At 35.3% G+C, this 21,530-nt stretch overlaps 1 protein-coding gene across 2 annotated transcripts in view; it reads left to right on the top strand.

The window, feature by feature from the left end:
* SCN2A (sodium voltage-gated channel alpha subunit 2) overlaps positions 1-21,039 on the top strand; it is a 108,405-nt gene extending 87,366 nt beyond the window's left edge. For both annotated transcript variants that reach the window (XM_087920031.1, XM_087920030.1), the window contains 10 exons: positions 7,388-7,508; positions 8,075-8,229; positions 9,233-9,406; positions 12,054-12,176; positions 13,343-13,624; positions 14,370-14,423; positions 15,425-15,562; positions 16,614-16,718; positions 17,802-18,072; positions 18,267-21,039. In XM_087920031.1, coding sequence (XP_087776157.1) covers positions 7,388-7,508; positions 8,075-8,229; positions 9,233-9,406; positions 12,054-12,176; positions 13,343-13,624; positions 14,370-14,423; positions 15,425-15,562; positions 16,614-16,718; positions 17,802-18,072; positions 18,267-19,462 — 2,619 coding nt within the window. In that variant the 3' untranslated portion in view covers positions 19,463-21,039. The remainder of the gene's footprint in view (positions 1-7,387; positions 7,509-8,074; positions 8,230-9,232; positions 9,407-12,053; positions 12,177-13,342; positions 13,625-14,369; positions 14,424-15,424; positions 15,563-16,613; positions 16,719-17,801; positions 18,073-18,266) is intronic.
* Positions 21,040-21,530: the final 491 nt, after the last annotated feature.

The following is a 21,530-nucleotide window of genomic DNA, read 5'->3' as shown; positions in this document are numbered from 1 at the left end:
GTCTGATTGGTATGGTTTGGAACAAATATAAAATTCTGGGTAAAATATTCATCTTGATTGTTGAAATTCTACCTATCAATGACAATTGTAGGTTTTCCCATTTCTTCAAATCAGATGCTATCTGTTGTTTAAGTTTAATATAGTTATTCTCTTTCAATGTAGTACATCTTGACGTCAAATGTATCCCCAAATATTTAACCTTATTTGTAACTTGAATTTTCAATAAATCTGCCAGTTCATCTCTTTGTTTTAATAACATATTCTTTGTCAAGATCTTTGTTTTATCTTTGTTTATTTTCAAGCCCGCCATCTCACCATACATCTCTATCTTTTCCAGTAGCTTTAAAGCTGTTTCTAGAGGATCTTCCAAAATAAAAACCAAATTATCCGCAAAGGCTTGCAATTTAAATTCCTCCTTCTTAATTTTCATTCCTTTTATATTTGGATCCTCTCTAATGTTTCTATTCAGCACTTCCAAAGTCAATACAAATAACAAAGGTGATAATGGGCAACCTTGTCTTGTGCCTTTTCTTATGTTAATAGAATCTGTAAAATCTCCCTCTATCATCACTCTTGCCGTTTGTTTATCATATATGGCTTCTATTGCTTGAATAAATTTTCTAGCAAAGCCCATCTGTTCCAATAACAAAAACATGAATCTCCAGTTCACATTATCAAATGCCTTTGGGGCATCTAAAAATATCAAAGCCATTTGTTTTTCAGGATGCGCCTCATAAATTACCCTCATATTATCCCTAATTTGTCTCTTTGGCAGGAATCCATTCTGGTCAGGATGAATAAAGTTATTTAGGTATCTTTTAAGCCTTTCTGCCAAGATGGAAGCAAAAATTTTATAATCTGCATTCAGTAAAGAAATAGGTCTATAGTTCTTAATTTGTGATGGATCGGCCCCTTCTTTTGGAATAAGTGTGATATAAGCTTCTGACCATGTTTTGGGTATTTTCTTATTTAACATGACTTCATTCATAACTTCTAACAGTGGAGTGCTCAACGATTCTTGTAGTGTTTTATAAAATTCTGCCGGGAGCCCGTCTGGGCCTGGTGCTTTTCCATTATTCTGCCTATTAAATGCTTCCGTTAATTCCATCATTGTTATAGTACTTTCTAACATTTTTTCAGTCTCTTCAGATATCTTAGGTAGGTTAGCATTTTGTAGATAAATTCTTTCCTCATCAAAATCCTCCTGCTTATATAATTGTCCATAAAAGTCTCGGAAAATTGTCTTTTTCTCCTTATTACCATAACACATTTGGCCTTGATCATCTATTAACTGTACTATTTTCCTAGATTCTTTCTCCTTTCTCAATTTGTATGCTAGCCATCCACCTGGTTTGTTTGCATCTTCAAAATAGTTCTGTTTAGCACTTCCAATTTTTTGTGCCAATTCTTCTTTCTCTGCCTGACGCATCTTATGTTTAATTATATCCATTTTGAATTTAATATCTTTTTTCTGTGGCATATTCTGCAATTCTTTTTCCAGTTCTTTATAATCATCTTCTAAAGCTTTGATAGTTTGCCTCTTCCTAATATTCTCTTTCTTTGTATAATCCATTATTAATCCTCTCGCATATGCCTTCATTGTATCCCAAACATTCTGCATTGAAGTATCTTCTTTTTTATTTTCACTGAAGAAGAAAGCCAATTCTTTGCCCATCCATTGTGTAAAGTCTTTTTCCTTTAAAATAGCATTGTTTAATGTCCATCTAGATCTTCTTCTTTGTCCTTTCCATTTAATTGTCATTGGATTATGATCTGAACTTGAATTATGGTCAAGAACTTGAATAACATTTTTAAAGTGGCCTATTTCTCATAGGAAATTGTTTAGTAAGATGCCAGTCATTGCATGTTTTGCAAAGGATGATGGAGGTTGACACTCTATTTTAACAATTATTTTACTTCATCTTGGTATTTTGGGGTCTTTATATAAATGAGAGTGCTCCTCACAAAAGAAAAATAATTAGTATACTTATTTAGTGTATGCTTAACATCTAAGTGCAATACAAGATTTATTTTTCTCCCATCAATTCTGTCAGGTAGGTTGGGCTGAAAGAGGATGAGTTTCCATGAGAAGTACTAGAATTTGGGTCTCCCATTCATAGTCCAACACATGGACTTTGACTGAAACCTAAATGTAATTTTAAATTATTTACAGCTATTGTATATTCCTTTTGCAATTCTAATTATTGGGGGTAATTAAATTTGCTGATGAATGTGAATACTGGAGTAAGCAGGCTTAGCAGTAAAGAGCAGAAGAAATGGTCTTGAAGGACAGGATGAAAAACTACTACTAAAACAACTGTCAGCTAAACAAGAAGTATGGGAGGAATGTAATCCAGTATGAGACATTCCCTAGTTTTCATGAAGATAAGGAAGAGAGGGGGGAGCCCATTAAGATTTTCAAGGTTCTGTTATATAGCTGTACAATAAAAGTAGACCTACCATTCTACATAATATTGGATTCTTAGTTTACCTGAAAGGGTAACATCAACAATTTCAATCTTGTCTGGACTTCATAATCTGTCTTTTAGAAGTTTATAGATATATCTGGTTCTCATTTGAAAGTAGAACATTTATTAAAATTCTTATGTTGTGATTTTAACTTTCCTTCTAATAAGTATTATCAATCAACACTTTGAAAGATTTGCTGTTACTTAGATTGTTTCCAATCTACAGAGAAGTTTGACAGTGAGGAAAGTAAGCATGAGAAAATAATGAAATACTTGATGAATTGTTCAAAACTTGAACAAGGGAAAAGACAAGAAAGTCTAATGTCTCTTTGGTTGTTTGATACAGGTATGGATGAATGTATAAGGAAAGCTTGTAATGAAGTCAAGGATGTATTGCCTAGCAGCAAAATTGTGAATGTACCTTTGTATGCAGACAATAGCATGTTGTTGGCAGAGAACCCCAATGATTGGCAGTGAAAGAGATTATATCAAGAAATATGAATCAGCCATCAGTTATTCAAATAACAAGGCGGTCATATTGAAGAGGGAAAATGTACTTAAGTGAATGACTGCAAGTTATATATTGTAACAAAGACTAAAGCAAATTATTGAATTTATATACTGTTGGTAAAATATTGACCAAAGTTAGGAAAACGAGTGGAGATGTTTTAATACGTGCAAATGCTGGCAGCAGGTAGTGGATTGTTTATGGTTTGTTGTAAACAATGAATATTGATCAGAAGAAGCAAAAGAGTCTGTATGAAGTATGTTCTTGTCTACTTTGTTGGATTAAAGGAGGGTAGGAGATATCAGGAGAAATATCACAATAAACTGAACGCAGTGCAAACAAGTATGTATTGTAAAAAAAAAAAAAGATAGGGTCAAGAATGAACCGGTGCTGAATGAACCTAGAATGAATAGAAAATTGAATATTAGTCTGAAAGAAACATGATGAGGTGCTTTGGTCATAAAAACAGAACAAATGAAGCTCTAATTACAACAATATAAAAAGGAAGAATGAATGAGTCAAGACAAAAGTGAAAACAGAAAGTTGTGATTGGATAGGTTCTCAAAAAGAAAGAGATGACAAGTTTAACAAGCAAATGTCTATGTTTAAATCAGTCTATGGGTGTATAAAGTTCATTTGCAAATATTAGAAAGTGTGGAAAGGTAGAACGAAATAGTGTATATTTCTTTTTTCTTACTTCATGTTTTTAATTCATTTGGCTTACTCTTTCTTAACCGCTTTCTGCATTCTGCAAGGAAAAGTGTGATATGTATGTCTGAATATATGGCACTGTGTTCACCTGTGCTGTGACTTGGTTATCTTATTTTCTTAATAGCTGTCCTGGTCCATAGCTCCAGCTGAAGTGTTTGAAGATGGTTAGTTGATCACCCTTCTCCTCTGTACTCTTTCTGAGATTACAGCAGGGCTATGGAGGCACCCCTCCAATTTAATCATCTCTATCGGTCAGTAGCATGAGCAGAGCTCAAGTGCTTGGGGTCTTTCATTTTCGTAATGGTTTGGGTTCTAGGCAGCATCTAATTCAGATGTTGTGGTTATTATGAAAACACCATCTTTTCTACTGAGAATAATTTTGCAAGCCTAAATTTGCAATTCATTAATTGTAAATTCCTAGGCTAAATGTAAGAGTACTTACTTGCATGATATCAGTTTCTCTATTTTTTCCCCTGATCTTTTTGCTTGCACATGAAATACCCAACATATATACGAATGACTTGCAGATGAAGGATATTTTAAAAAGAAAATAAAGAAATGGTCAAATTTGGATTTGTGGTTTTTTTTTACCTCATTGCTTATGAAACAATACACAGAAAGTATTTTACCTCTTTATTGAAATGAATATTTTAAATATACCATCTTTTTTTTCTGGAAAGCAAAAAGATGCCTGTTGTTTACTTTGATTTTGGCTTTTGTGCTCCTATTGCTGTTAACAATAGTGCTATAAAACAGGGATGAAATGATGCAAGCAAACTGCTATACAGTTCTAAATTTTAAAATACGGGATGATTTGATGTTTAAACATAAAATGTACATAACTAATATTATAAAACCAGATTGGAATTTATGTTTCAGGCCAACAATGGTCATGGGCATAAGAGTTTTCATTTAAATAGAGAAATTTAGTGCATCTGAATAATCTCCATTTATTGCAGTTTTTGTATAAGAGATTGCATCTGGCCTTTTCTAGTAAAATGAATGAGGTAGTGAATGCTATAATTCCTGTACTTGTACTTATTTCATAAATTGTGCACTGTCCACTGGAATGTTTTTGAGTTGCTTGAGATATGCATATGCATAATTGTACAGCTTTACATAGGAGCCAGATACCGATTTCAATATAATACAATATAATTCTATTTATTATAGAAATTTCATTCAGGATCAACTTATAAGCATGGTAGAATATGTTATTTATGATTAGCATTAATTGATTATGTGCCATCATGAGTATAATATGTGGAAATGATTCTTGTGCAAAACCTATTCTTGGATGCAGTTGGAAGGAAAAGAAACAGAATTGTTATAACCATGTACTTCACAAATGGTGATGTACAATAAAATATCAAAAAATCCTGAATAGAAATGTATAATGAAACTGACTCTCAGGGTAATATGATTTTTTTGAAATGTTATTATTTTGACTGGTTTTGAAAATATGCCAGTTAATTACAGAAGCCTGCTTGGACCATGTGATCAAGAAGTTATATTCTACTTCATTTTAGTTAGACTATTACTGGTAATTAAAGCATAATTTAGATTTTCATAACTAAAAACTCAGTGGAAAGTATCAAAAATTGTAAATTTTATTATCATTATTTTTAATATGGTCAGTATAGAGTAATTATTTGTACTCTCAAAAATATATAATTATGAATAAATATGCATTGTTTGTATTTCCATTACAGCTCTACTACATGACATTAACAAGGTTATTTTTTAAGTTAACTATAATTCATACATGTTATGAATACAGTAGCATGTTCTCTAAGCAATAATGTCTACTTTGTTTACTGATAGTGAAATATTTAGAAGTTGATCTTCTTTGTAATACAAAATTAATCCCCTAATATTGGTTTACATAGCAACTAGGAGAATTGAGTTTGAAAAATGCCTTCAGACTAATTCTGATTTGTTTCCTACTGTAACATTTCAAAATTCAAGTAACAATAAACTGTTGTTTATTGCGGGGTGTAATTATTTGAAGCCTTCTAGAAATAGATTGCAGTAACCAACATGAAATTCTAAATATTTTTCAGAAACCAATGTTTTAATCACAAACTGGCTGAAATAAGCCAGGTATTTTCCTCCATAACAGAATAGACATGCTAACCATTATCCTTGAGATGGCAAAAAATGAGACTGACACACGTTCCGTCCTCATCATGATTCTGTCCTGCATCTGATGCCTGTTTTTAAAATCATTTGACCACCTTAAAAAGACATAAGAGCCACAGAGGAACAGATTTTACATACCTTGAGGCTCCTTTTGGATGATGTCAGAATAAAGGGCAGGGAGTGGGGACACACTGATACAGCAAAAGAAGGTTTAAGCTGTCTCTTTCAGTGGTTTGGGGTTAGGGTTACAAGCATCATCCTGGGGGCACTGTGTAAAAAAAGATGTTGCCAGATGTTTGTGTGGTGGTTAGGTACAAATGGGATGAGACTCTTCAAATACCTGCTTTCGTTGACAAAAACTGCTTGGCTCATCCAAAGTGCTTTCAGTAAGTTTTAAAAGGTAACTAAATCTTTCTGCTGTTTATAAAATTAACGTCTCAAACTGGAGCAGAACAAAGATGGTAAAGTACTTTCTTCATCAGACTAATATTTAAGCTGGTTAGAGTTCATGAAACCAGCTTGATGCCTATGAATAAATGCCGATAGCTTTAGCTTATTTAAAAAAAAAGACTGATACAAGTATGTGACAATTCACCATCTGCTTACATCATTCCCACATAAAGTTAGTTACTTACCAGTGCAGCCATTTTGTTAATGTTATACATATTAATAACATTGTACAAGGCTAAAAATGACATGATCACTACTTTTATTCACAATGGTACTCATATTATCTTCATGGGGCACAACATTCATTTCTATGAATAGGATCAGGAAATCAGTTGAAAGCTTAGTCAAAAGCATTTCTCATCATTAGGGTAAAGCCTTGCTTCCAAAACAGGTCAACTTTGCATTTTAAATGCTATGCCAAATAATACATACGTACGTTTCACTATGTACTCAAAGGAGATATATGTGTACCATGCAAGAATAAAAAGTAATTTTAAAATGCACAGTCATTTGTGCAAGTGCATTGCCAAAAGAGAATGCAAAATAATGGCTCTTGCTCTGAAATTAATATGCTGCTTTCCTTTCTGAATTACAGAAACTTAGAAGTACATACACACTGATAATTTGTGTTTTCATGTCAGTGGGAAGTAACCGGTTAAATATAGTTTGCTGCTTATGCATATTCTATCTGCATCAGACATGAAAATGCTGCTTTCAGTTTTTGGTTGGTTTGGTCATAATTTTGGGGAAATGCTACAATTCATACTGCTCTCTGTTTTACCTCATTTGAATAACCAGCTAGCTATGGATCATGCTAATAAAGCATTTCTGAATTTTTAATTCTGTAATTGGCTCACGGTGTTAAAAAATTTGGTTCCAAATTGTGATTCGTAGTACGAATGTAACAATGCATCATGGAGAAATCCATGTGAATATAATTTCTTATGCTTTCGTGTTCAGGAAATAAATTGGCATTAATATATGCGTAGGCTATTTTAAGTTTTATTTCAAAGTTCCTTTAAAAAAAGAGAGCATTCTGAAATGTACTAAGCACATCCAAGGCCCTAACAGACAAAGCTGTCATTAACAGGTTTTTATTCATTTGCAGAAACTAAATGCAACTAGTTCATCTGAAGGTAGTACAGTTGATGTTGGACTTCCCCAAGTTGGAGAACAACCTGAAGCTGAACCCGAAGAAGCTCTTGAACCAGAAGCCTGTTTTACAGAAGGTAAATAATATAAAATATTACAAATCTTTCCGTGGCTGTCTTAAGGGCCCTGGATCTAGCAAAGGACACAACTGGAATACAAAAGGAGTTGTGCAAAGGCCTTCCTAGTAACACTGACTCTTCAGCAAGAGCTGTGAGTCTAGGAAGACACCTGTATCATGTACCACCCTTGAAGGGAGAGGTCGAATCCCATTCAAGATGGAATATTTTCAGATCTGGACATTTCAAATATGCATAGCCATATCATCTTCATTGGATTGAATTAGAGACAGTTCCTCCCCATCCAAACCTCCAGGCACCGGGACAGAATCTTGAATCAGCTGAAATACATGTATACAAAGCCTCAGTTGTAATGAACAATTTCCTTTGAAACTGTCCTATGAAAACTGATTTTGACAATATAGTAGATTTCCAAAGCATCATTTCAAATGTAGACCTATTAATTTTAGAATGAGAAAGGGCTCCAAAGCCATCTGCTGGTTTAAGAGTATATTCTGTTCAAGACATGTAGTACTATAACTATTATTCTGTTTTCATTTGCCATATCATTTTGCATATTTTGCCAGGCTGCATCCGGAAATTCAAGTGCTGCCAAGTCAGTGTAGAAGATGGGAAAGGAAAACTATGGTGGAATCTTCGGAAGACTTGTTACAAAATCGTAGAACATAATTGGTTTGAGACTTTTATTGTCTTCATGATTCTCCTTAGCAGTGGTGCTCTGGTAATTTTTAGAACTTGAAAACCATTCATTATCATAGAGATTTAGCGTAGGAAATAACCCAGACACATAATTATCTGAAAACCTCTGAATTTCTAGTAGGGATTATCTTTTCTATGAGTCAGAGCTATTCCTAAGTAGTATGATTTTATTACTTAATTGTTAGAGTTATATCCCACCTTTCAGTCAGGAGCTCAAGGTGCTACCCATAACATTCTGCCTTACCATTTTTCCTCACAATTACACCTCTACAAGTATAATTGACTGACACAGCAATTAGTCACAGTCACAGTGAATTTATGTATTTCAGGGTAGGTTTGAAGCTGGGTTTTCCCAGTACCAGTTAAATACCTGGCTTTCTGCACCAAAGTGGTTTTCAATACACGTTTTCTCTTTAAATTGTTCCATATAATATTCCTACAGAAGAGGGTTGATTTTTTTGATGTTTTAAACTCCACTATTACTTCTCTATGTGGGATTAGAGAGGGAAATGATCAGTTCAACTTATTTAGGCTTATAGGACTTTGGGTCTAAAGTCAGAATTAGCATGACATTTGGCTTTGCCCACCTTTGAAAATTTCTTTGTAACTTTATTTTTCTATGGAATGGAACAGAAGAAAGATAAGAGCTACATATGGTTAAACAACTTTATTTAGCTTAGTTTGTGAAATTTGGGAGTGGAATCCCAAGGATATATCTTAATTTAATTAAAGATGCCAATGATTGATTCTGCAATGCACTACATATAAAACATGTCATCAGCCACTAAGGTATGGCTTCTACCAGTAAACTCTATAAAGTAGACTCTATAAATATTAAAAAAAAATGCTTTTGATATTTTTATCATATTCTGATTTAACATATATATATATATTGATTAAGGTGAAGCATTTGAGCCTTTCAATAGAAAGAGGGGAGGACTGGTTTTTAGTTCTAGAACTGAAAAGCAAACAATAAATAATAAGCCATGCTAAAACCATGGGTTGGGGGGAACTTCTGTCCCCAGGCTTTTGAAGACATATACATTGAGCAACGCAAGACTATCAAGACCGTACTGGAATACGCAGACAAGGTCTTCACCTACATCTTTATTTTAGAAATGCTTCTGAAGTGGGTGGCTTATGGCTTTCAAGTCTATTTTACAAATGCCTGGTGCTGGCTGGATTTCCTCATTGTTGATGTAGGTATTTTTTTCTTTTACCAATTAATACATTTGTAGCATGAATTTTTATAAGAATCATTGTATATACAATAAACTCACTACTTTCAGAAAAGGAAAACTTCTGCTTTCAGCTGGGTGAATGGTGTTCAGTAGAATTGCCACTGAGCGGAGTTCCCTTGATGAAGCAAAACTTCTGGAACCGGAATACAGAGAGGTAGAAGTATGGTGCCCCTATCAGGAAGCTTGAAATGAGATGTAATAGGACATCTGTAGGTCCACAAAATTAAAAACTTTCTTATTTCCTTGATAATATTTGAGGAAGGAAGCAAAGAATGGCCAAACATTTCTCCCCTCTTCACTACCTTTGTTCATTTCAGCCATCTCCAGAGTCATATCTGATTCCTTTTCATCTAAGCACGTGAGCAGTGGATAGGAACAGATGGGCAGTCAAGGGAGAAAAGTCCATTCTTGTGCAAGTAGGACCAAATAGTACTTTACTCCATCCTCTTTGGAAAGGCAAAACAAAAACAAAACCCCCCCACAAAGCTCAAGAGATCAAAAGGTTCAAAATTTCTATCTTTGGAAAGAGAAAGAAAGAGGGAGAGAGGGATGACAAGAACAAGATGAACATGAACCGCAAAAAGTAAGACTGCACATTCTAGAACAGTTAAAGGAAAATCCAATAACTTTGTCTCCAGTTTCATATGTGCAGATTCTGATTTGTATAATTCTCTTCTTTTTCATGCATCTTTGAACCTTATTACCCAAGATGATTCCAAGCAAGAGCAGACCATACAATCTTATTTTTCTTTTATACTATTTTTAGGAAGAATATTTTTTAACATCATGTTTCTGACTTCAGCCACATTTTAGGAATATTTTCCCCAGCAGCCTCTCTTTTCACAGGAGGCTGATTAATCTGAAAGGAAAAGGTTTTATATTTTTAACAATATTTATCATATTTATTTAGCCGCCCCTCTCACATGAAAGTGACTCTGGGCCACATACAGCACTTAATTAAATAAAACCAATCACATAAAAACTTCACAATTAAAATAACAAAAAGGCACATAAAATGGGAGAGGGGTAATATTAACTGCAGTAAGGGAGCTATCAAAAAAGCCGTTGCAAAATCTCCTTTATCCCTTGGGACCTTCAGGCCTAATAACATAGCCAGGTCTTGAGACACTTGCAAAATGTTGAGAGGGATAAATTGTTACCAGTATTTATGATTTCCAGTAAGTTTAAACTTATAATTAACATTTGATTTATTGTTTTGACTCCCTGGTGGCGTTTCCTCTAGCACATGTCTCAAGCTCATATTAGTTACAGAAGACAGCACAATAGATTTTAGCTCACTTTTATCATTCTCTTATTCTGTGATTTACCAGTACAGACTATGGGATTGCTATCTATCCCACGCACTTGGGTGAAGCAAAGCTATAAAGCTGCTGTGATAAGGCAGATAGGCAGGCCAGGAGGTATAAAAAACAAAGGATTTGGAAGAGAGAAGTGACCTCCTTAGAGACTGAGCACATGTCATTTCAAATGGGTACACTGGTGAAGACATTATAATTCTGGTTCCTACAAGCAGGAGTCAGGAGCATGTCAAAAACTGGAAGGAATTAGCCAGAAATACTTAGGGGTTGGTGAATCCTCCATCATTCCATAAGAGCTGTTTTACTGAGTGATAACAGAACCCCACCTCATCCTCGCTCCCCCACTCTGGCGTGGCCCTCCCCATGTGTCTTTGGTTTGATGTTTGTTTTTAACTTTTTATGTTTTAGTTTTTATGTAACTGTAAGCTGCCCAGAGTTACCCTATGGTAAGATGAACGGCCAGTAAATTTTATAAACAAATAAGCAACATAAGATGGTCTAATTCCATAAGAGAATAGTGCAAGATGAAACAAAAAGTAATAATTTCTACCCATCCGTTGTAACTGTTTCCTGCACAAATCCTTTTGAATTTCAGTTATGGTAATTTGGCCAGGATGATTTTTTTTTAAATATTGAGATATTGGTCAAATTGCTCATTTAGGACAACAGAAGACAAAAACGAGCACAAGGTTGAAAAGCAGAAAATTATTAAATCTGGTAAAAAATACTTTTTACTGTATCTTCCTATAATTGATTCAGATCTGCCGACTGACTTTATGAGAAATGTAAGTTTGGAGCAAAATTTGGAGTAAACTTCGGAGTAAAAAGAGAACCAGCTTGGTCCAGTGGCTAAGAGGCTACCAGACAAGAAAGCCAGAGACTGTGACTTCTAGTCTCTGGCTTAACCATGAAAGCCAGCTGGGTCGCCAGTCATTCTCTCTCAGCTTTACTCACCTGCAGCATTGTTGTTGTGGGGAAAATAGGAGGAAAGTGTGTTGGATATATTTGCTGCCTGAATTATTTGTAAATGTAATAAAGGCAGGCTTCAAATAAATAAATATAAAAATTATAAACATCAGAGTAGGATCAAAGATTCTTCAGTTCGTTTTCTTGCCGTCTCTTTCTTTGATATCACTCATTATATTCCTCTGAACTAGTTTGATTTTGTAAGATAATCTTCAGCTTTGACAGACTGGGGAGAAGTGGCATTACCGGCAATTTCTTGAGAAACACATGCTGATTCACACAGTAAATTGCTTTCTTTTTCCTTTTTTATTCATATGTAGGTCTCTATTGTTAGCTTAACAGCGAATGCCTTGGGCTACTCTGAACTTGGTGCAATTAAATCTCTTAGGACTTTAAGAGCTTTAAGACCTCTAAGAGCCTTGTCACGGTTCGAAGGAATGAGGGTAAGAAAAATATGAAATAACATATGCTTGAAGCAAATTATTTTCTTAAGGGTATACTACAAATGTGTATCTCAAAGCCACTAGTTTAAATTTCATTTAGAGTGCCCCTGGGCAATATGCTACTTCTATTCCCTTAGCCTCTAGACAACATGAGAGAAATAGTTTCAGTATATCTAGGCAATGTCTGAAGGCAGTTCTTTACCTCATTGTCAGATTATTTATGTTCATTTAAATCATAGCTCTGAAATCATGGATATCCCAGACTAAAGAAAAGCAAGCAAGCAAAAAAAAAAAAGGGGGGGGGGAAGCTAGCTAAAATAGTGCTACATTTCTCTCTGTTGTATCCTTGCCCCAAATTTTGAAAAAAACACATCATTTAAAGATGTGTTGATCATTTAAAGATGTCCTTGATTCAAAAAATCAAGAGGTAGCATGGAGATCTGCTCCATGGTTGATGGCCAACCCAAAATCTTGGAGTTCATATCTCAGCCAGGATATACATTAGCGAAAAATAACCACAAACCAATTATTTCCAGATTAATTCCACAGGTCTATCTACCCTATGGTACTAGTAAAGAAAACAAATGAAATAGTTGGAGAGCCCATATGCATATGGTTTCCCGGCTAACACAGAAATGCAGCTACTTGTTTTCTTGCTGTGTTGTCAGGGTAACATATGAACCAGCTGAAAAATTACTTTTCATAAGGCTTTGTTTACTTATGACACTTGAACTGTCCTTCCTTTCCTTAGAATTCATTTTCCTTTGACTTGCAACTTGGTTCTCCACATGTGTGAGGAAGGAGTATTTCTAGGGTTAGGGTACTGATAGGGTGCTGCACTGGAATTATAAAACCTTCAATTATGTTCTGTCATATATTATAGTCCTTCCTCTTCAATTTTGTGAAGCTACATTCTGGAAAGTCTTTCTTCTTCAAATCTTTTCCTAAATTTGTAATTTTCTTTGTTCAAACCAATGTTTATGCCTGAGTCCTGATCTCTTTTTCATAATCTATTATTACCATTGCTGGCTTTAGCTGGGATTAAATTATAGCACAAAATTGCCAAGAAGCAAAACTATGAATTAGAAATTCTCCTTTTCATGTCTTACTTCAGCAAATATGTTTTCACTTCTTTGGCTTCATGTGTTTATTACTTTGTATTACAGGTAGTGGTGAATGCTCTCTTGGGAGCAATTCCATCTATCATGAACGTGCTTCTTGTATGTCTTATATTCTGGCTAATCTTTAGCATTATGGGAGTGAATCTGTTCGCTGGCAAGTTCTACCATTGTGTTAACACCACAACTGGGGAAATGTTCAGCATTGATGAAGTTGACAATCAGACTGAGTGTGAGAATCTCATCGAAAGAAATGAAACAGCCAGATGGAAGAATGTGAAAGTCAACTTTGATAATGTGGGACTTGGCTACCTCTCTCTGCTTCAAGTAGTGAGTAGTTGTTCTTTCTATGTTAAAATTTGAACAACACGACCATTTTATTTCCTCTTTTTAGCTGGTTTTTCCTTTATTAGAAAATCCCATCAATGTGAACTTTACAAATGATTCAGCTGTCAGTTTTTGAAATGGATTGATTTGCATCATAGGTGGCATCCCTTAATCTTTTTCGTCTAAGGTCTCCTCTAAAATGCACCTGTTAGCAAACTTTTTGCGTGCCATGTAAATCATATCTTATACATGAACTAAAATGATCATTAGTAAAATACAGATGCCCCTGTGAAAAGTCGTTTATTTATTTCACTACACATGCCGCAAACAAGCAATCTCACTTACCCCTATTTAATAAAGGAAATTATTCATAATCAGAGAAGACACAATTGGATATAGAGAATGGCCGTTTTACAGAGCTGTAAAGAGCAATGGTGACTAAACAGAATGCAATTCTGGAAAAATTCAACACGGCCTGATGAAAAATTACCTGTGTTTTTTTTTTTTACTTCTTGTAACACAATTTGGTACCAACTCCTCAAAAATCCTTCTTAATAGAATATATATGGGTTGAAAGGCTGGGTGGACATCATGCGTGCAGATGTAGATTCATGAAATGTAACTGGCAGAGGGGCATGGAGTCTTCTAAAAGACATTTACAATTTACACAACATTAACATTTAGAAATTATGTACTGTATGCTTTTAGCCCCTTGCTTAAAATATAATTGCCTGCCTTCTGCTTGCAGGCCACCTTCAAAGGCTGGATGGATATCATGTATGCAGCTGTAGATTCACGAAATGTAAGTATGCTATTGGGTAGGGAAACCAATATTGGATTGCAAAAATAGACTACAAGACCCCAGAAAAGACATACATAAAATTGGCTTTTTTTGGTACCATCTTATAATTGCCTGGTAGCCCAAATGCTATTTACTACATGGTTTACTACATGGACACTTGGATTCATATCCTCCATAGCTACTCGTCAGATCAGCAAGTGTTTCCCTAGAAGGATCAGATTCTTTTTCAAATTAAGGCTGCTCAAGTAGGATGAAAGCAAACTTGCCATTGATCATAGTGTTTGTCTGCTTTTTTTTTTCTTTTTCAAAGAGGCAAGGCAGGTAAGATGCTGGGATCAGAGATAGGAGTGAGGAGATTATGGCTAGAAGATACTTCTCTGTGTGTGTCTGTCTGTCTGTTTGTTTGTTTGTTTTTTCTAGTGTATTTTACCTTAGGGGAGAATTTAAGAGGTAAGAATGGAGTCATAACCTCTCCCTAGAAGCAGAAAAAATAGAGGTGGTACTTTTTAAATGTTTAAGGCACCCATTTTTGCTATTAAATCTTCCAATTCTTGCCCCACTCCTTCAGTGTAAGCAAAGATTTAAAAAATGGGTCTCAAATACTCCTTTGTATATAAAGCTCAAGAGGAAATACAGGAATCCTTTCCTATCAAAGGATAATGACTGGAAGTAATGAGAACATATTACCCTGTGCTAGTTATAAAAATAGCAATGTATCTTTTAGTCCAGTTTGGTGGAGAGCAAATAGAGAAAAGTGAGTAATCACTGAGAAGATAAATGCTTTAGTTGAATAATTGTACATAGATACTTTATGTAAGGTTAAAATAAAAATTGGTCAAACTCTTCTCCATGGCTGTTCTTAATAATGGTATCATATAAATATTAAATATGATAAGGCTTGACTCAGGGTTCATACTACATAAAAATTATACCCATATTTTTTTATAGAATTGAATATATTTTTACAGGGTTTTCTCTTTCTAAATTTGTTTCCCTTGCAGGTGGAACAACAGCCACATTATGAGGATAATCTTTATATGTATCTTTATTTTGTCATCTTTATTATCTTTGGATCATTCTTCACTTTGAATTTATTTATTGGTGTCATCATAGATAACTTCAATCAGCAAAAAAAGAAGATAAGTATTCTATCATGGTGATTTCAGCAGACTATCAAAGATTGTATTTTAACAGAAACATTGTGCTTTGTGTAATTCTTCGGATTTTTCTTTCTTTCAAATATCAATTATTATTCCAATGTGTACAACCTAAAAATAAGTTGTAAACACTAATTCTAAAATTGCCACTGTAAAAAAGGAGCGTATGATGTTAAAACCAATACATAAAATGAAAAATTTCCACCATGAGTTAGTTTTAAAGGCGGGAGATATAAATAATTACATTTTAAGATAATGGATTACTTCATATAAATATGCATAAAGATCTCTTAAATCTAAATAATTGTTACTCTTAGTAATGGCTTTCGGAAACTTGCAAAAGATGAACACTTCTGGAAGTCATTTGGGCTATGATCCTTTTCCATAATTGTCTTGTTTATCATGCTTTTCATTTTTCAATAGAGGCTTTGGGTTTTGTTTTGTTTTTTTAGCTGTTGAAGGTACTGGTATCATGGGAGCTGAAAAATATTTTTTTCAATTGTTCATTTATTTCTTAACCTGGATGTTTTACTATCTTTGGGGTTTTTCCCCCCCAACTATGGATGTTTTTATTTTATAGTATTTTATTTTGTTGTAAAATACAGGAAATTTAGGCAAAAATGTAATACATGATGATAATGATGGCGACAGAAATGATGGTGGCAGTGTTGAGAGACCATTGTAGTAACTATACTTTTTTTTCAATCTACTCTAACTTTGCTGAGATTAAATTCCTGACCCTAGCTGAACTATGGAAGAAGGATGCATTATACTCTAGCTATTAGGGAGCCACCCCTAATGAAGTGAAGGCCAAAGAGTGGGTGGGCTCCCAGGGTGAAACTCTGCACACTTGTACATCCATGCACCCAACATCAACACTTGTACAAAGGAGCAGAACTTGTATTTGGGGCTGCTCCTAAGGCAGCCCAAGAAAAGAAATTGCCTGTCAAATAAAAGTCAATATATAGAAAAACAGAAAGAAAAAGAGAATGGAAATATATGGTTGTAACTAGTTTTTATTTGTCCTTTTTACTTTGGAGGTCAAGACATCTTTATGACAGAAGAACAGAAAAAATACTATAATGCAATGAAAAAACTGGGCTCTAAGAAACCACAGAAACCTATACCCAGACCAGCAGTAAGTGTTATGTGTTTTTTCCCATTGTTCCCACTGTTTTTGCAGATGTGTGCTAGAGTTGGAAAACAATTTAAACCTTATAATCTCCCAAAAAATTTTTAAAATAATAACCAAGGAAGGTGTGGGTTTAGAAAAAATAGGATATCTTTAAAAAAAATTTTTTAAAATTAATGAACAAAGCCTTTAGTTAAGTAACTGAGATGGACAACGAATGGCATCCTATGGCTATTTTCCATGTTGGAGAGTTGCTTCTTCTTTTCTTAAACTATGCTAAACCTATTTAGGGATTCTGCCAGCGGTCCCCAACCTTTTTGGCTGCATGGACTGGCGATGGTGGTGCCACGCATGCGCAAATGCAGCTTCGGGCACTTGCCTGCTGTTTGCGCAGCCTTGTTCCCAACAAGCCATCACCCAGTAGCAGACTGTGGTTTGGGGGTTGGCGACCCCTGGATTACTCTACAATTTTCAATGGTTTCTAACTTAGGCACATTGGAAAAAAACATGTTACAGATTTTCAATAATTATGTCACCAAAATTATGCAATTGGAAGAGCTCTGAAGGCTATGTCCCTTATATTTAAATGAGTTTGGGGCTGACCAAACTAATCTAGCATTAACAAATCTAAACAGAGTTACAGCAGTAATTGTTATGGTATTCCTATCTGATTCATGTATTCAATGAGACCGTGAAATCCCACAGGAAAGCTATTAATGGATATCCTTCATAATGCTTCATACTTCATAACTTCACACTTATGGAGTTTCTGGGAACATAGCGGTGTTCTTTCTTGCTGCGCCTTCTGTCTATGCAGTTTGACTAGTATACTAGTATACTACAGAACAGAGGTGTCAAACTGGCAGCCCATGGGCCAAATGCATCACATGCAGGACATGCCCACCGCAGCTCCGCAAATGAGAAAAACATCATAAAACATCACGTGATGGCAACATTACACCACGAGTTTAACACACAGAATAAATTTACGGAAGTTTCAGATCATAAATGAAAATTATATAGGTTATAATTGTCTTCAAGTGATCATTATGAGATACATGAATAATCCCTTATTTTCTTTGACTACAGAACAAATTTCAAGGCATGGTCTTTGATTTCGTAACAAAGCAAGCCTTTGACATCAGCATCATGATTCTTATCTGCCTTAACATGGTTACCATGATGGTAGAAACTGATGACCAAACTGACGCAATGGAAACTATTTTGTATCGAATTAATTTTATCTTCATTGTCCTTTTCACTGGAGAATGTGTCTTGAAACTGATTTCACTCCGCTATTATTATTTTACAATAGGCTGGAATATTTTTGATTTTGTGGTTGTCATCTTATCTATTGTAGGTAAGAAAATTTTCCTTGCAGTCAAAGATGTAACATGTTTATAAATGAAAACTATGAGAAATTAACAAATGATTTTAATATTTAAAATAGGTTTCATTCTTTACATTTTCATACAAGATTGTATGAAAATTACATTCTAATTAAAGTTTTAAATCTGCATTTCAGATTAATAGGCACTTAATGTTTGTTTATAGGTATGTTCCTCGCAGAGATTATTGAGAAATACTTTGTGTCCCCCACCTTGTTCCGAGTAATTCGACTTGCCAGGATAGGTCGAATCCTGCGTCTGATCAAGGGGGCAAAGGGAATCCGCACTCTGCTTTTTGCCTTGATGATGTCTCTCCCTGCCTTGTTTAACATCGGTCTCCTCCTTTTCCTGGTCATGTTCATCTACGCCATATTTGGAATGTCCAACTTTGCCTACGTGAAGAGAGAAGTTGGCATTGATGACATGTTCAACTTTGAAACTTTTGGCAACAGCATGATCTGCCTTTTCCAAATTACCACCTCTGCTGGCTGGGATGGCTTGCTAGCGCCCATCCTGAACAGCGGGCCTCCAGACTGCGACCCTGAGATAGACCATCCGGGTAGCTCAGTCAAGGGAGACTGTGGCAATCCTTCGGTTGGGATTTTCTTCTTTGTCAGCTACATAATCATCTCATTTTTAGTTGTAGTCAACATGTACATTGCTGTCATTTTGGAGAACTTCAGCGTGGCTACCGAAGAAAGTGCTGAACCTCTGAGTGAGGATGATTTTGAGATGTTCTATGAAGTCTGGGAAAAGTTCGATCCAGATGCAACCCAATTCATAGAATTTGCCAAACTCTCAGATTTTGCAGCCTCTTTGGATCCTCCTCTTCTAATACCAAAACCAAACAAAGTTCAGCTTATTGCGATGGACCTGCCCATGGTGAGTGGTGATAGAATTCACTGCCTTGACATCTTATTTGCTTTCACCAAACGTGTCTTGGGTGAAAGTGATGAAATGGACGCCCTCCGTATTCAAATGGAAGACCGGTTTATGGCTGCCAACCCTTCAAAAGCCTCCTATGAACCAATTACCACCACACTGAAACGAAAACAAGAGGAAGTATCCGCTGTTATTATTCAGCGAGCCTTTAGGCGCTACCTCTTAAGGCAAAAGGTTAAAAAAGTTTCCTCCATGTTTAATAAAGATAGAATTAAAGAAGGCAACGACACAGTTATCAAAGAAGACATGATCATTGATAAGCTAAATGAGAATTCTACCCCTGAAAAAAACGATATGACTCCCTCCACCACCTCTCCACCTTCCTACGATAGCGTTACAAAGCCCGACAAAGATAAATATGAGAAAGACAAATCAGAAAAAGAAGATAGAGGTAAAGATGTCAGGGACTATAAAAAATGAGCAAAATGAATGATTCCTCTATGACAAATTGTTTACAGCTTGAGAAAGTAAAGTATTATTTCAAAAGGACTCCTATAGGAGGTTTATGCCAAACTGACTGTTTTTGCACACTTAGACAGACATACACACATATAAAAATATCTATAAATATATATATGTATGTATGTATGTATATATATATATGTATATATATATATATATGCATACAAATGTTAGCTATATACTTAAGGTCAGTGCCTATTAACAAGATAGTGACCCCTTGTCAAATTCAGATGCTGCTCTGTAAAACAGGATGGCACTTTTGACAAGCATCTCCTGTTGGCATTCCCAGCTGACACTGCTGAAGAGGAAAGAAAAATGGCTATCCAGACTGTAGGGATCAGGAAAAGAGATGCAAACCTAGAATTGACCTGTGTTGATCATAAAACACTCAGAAACAATAATTGTATCCGCTGTTTGCATTCCAACTGCCACACCGTTTGCCATATTTTTACAAAAACCCATGTTGAAGTTGTCGTTTTTTTAATCCACAGGTTGTTTACTATTATATGTGACTATTTTTGTAAATGGGTTTTATGTTGCGGGGGTGGGGAGGGGTATTCTAGGGTCAAGGGTGGAATAGGAGGACCAGCTACCCTGTCTGATTCTCTTGCAATGTATAGGCAGAAGTGATTTGCATGAAGGCATGCTGCACTTGTAGACCATGCATGGAAACAAATAGGACTTCTTTGCACAAGAGTTTCAAAGACTTCTGTGTTTCAGGATGGCTCCAGATTCCAAGGTGCTTAAAAATAATATAGATCTTTATGTCTCATCCTGATAATTCTTATGTGCCTGTAAGTCTCATAAAATCAACAGTTGTTCAACTCAGATGTTTTTCCTCCCCCCTCCTTCCCCTCACCTCCTCCTCCACACGACTCCATTATGAAGGTGACATGAACATTGACTACAGTGTACGTGCATACATGCATACTTTATCGTCATTCCCACCGAGTTCAGGGGCCAACATTTAGAGGAAGAGCATATATAAATTGTACTCTTAATTGTAAAATTGGGTGGAGATATGGGAAGAATCTTCTTAGGAATCTTGGAGCATCACTTACATTAATCTGGAGCACTGTACTGTCCAAAAAGGGAATAGGGGAAGTGGGACATCTGTAAGTTAGTTTTTACTTTCTCCTGCAGTATTGTTTAGCCATCTTCTGCTCTCAGCAAGGTTGACATTGTATGTGTCAATGAGATAAAGCTGTCTATGTAAATAGTTACTTTAACCCTGTGGTGCATGTTTGAGCAAAGGAATAATGACCTGTGCACAATATTTATTGCATCAAATATGTACCACAATCAGTGTAATTCGCAAACCTTGAACAGGAAAATATGATGTATTCTGTATCATTATTAAGTAGTTTGGAGGCGATCACTGATGCATGTTGTTTATCTTGCCTTCGCTACTGTATTTTTCTTAGATTTGTTCAGAAATCTGATATGGGAAAGCCATATGTTGGTGGTAAAAGTGAAACAAAAATTGTTCAATCAGACATCATTCCTCATTTCATCAAGCAATAGTTTGCAGCTAGTGGGGGTGGGGAATGGGAGGGAGGGAGGGAGGGAAGCTTCTTGCTCTGCCCTGACTTCTTTTATTCTTCTCTGGAATTTTATGTGAGTATTATACAGTGCGTAGCCAGCTGTACACTTCATATTGCAAACAGCGTAATCTGTTCAGAATAACTGGTTAAACATTTTCTAAGGCAAAATATAAATAGTGTACAAATTTCATTCAGTTTTATTTTTCAGCATTTTGTACATAATCGACAAAACTGATTTTCAGGTCGATGTCACAGAAGGTCCTTTTATTCATAGCACTTTTTAATTGAAGAATTTCACAAAGTGGAAAAATGCCGAAAGAAGGGAATGGGGAGAATGTTAGGTTTCCGGGTTGCTTTTTTTTTTTTTTTAATTAGTACTGTATTTTTGCACACATCTTAATGTGATTTTTTCCAGACTGAGTCCAAAATGCACTTGCTTCCAAATAGCTATAACTTGTAATTGAAATGTGGTGGGAAAGATT

This window comes from Pseudonaja textilis, chromosome 1 (genome assembly GCF_049901715.1).
Source record: "Pseudonaja textilis isolate UNSWEBS1 chromosome 1, rPseTex1.2, whole genome shotgun sequence".
Lineage (NCBI taxonomy): Eukaryota > Metazoa > Chordata > Lepidosauria > Squamata > Elapidae > Pseudonaja > Pseudonaja textilis.
This window is presented reverse-complemented; position numbering and strand designations above follow the sequence as displayed.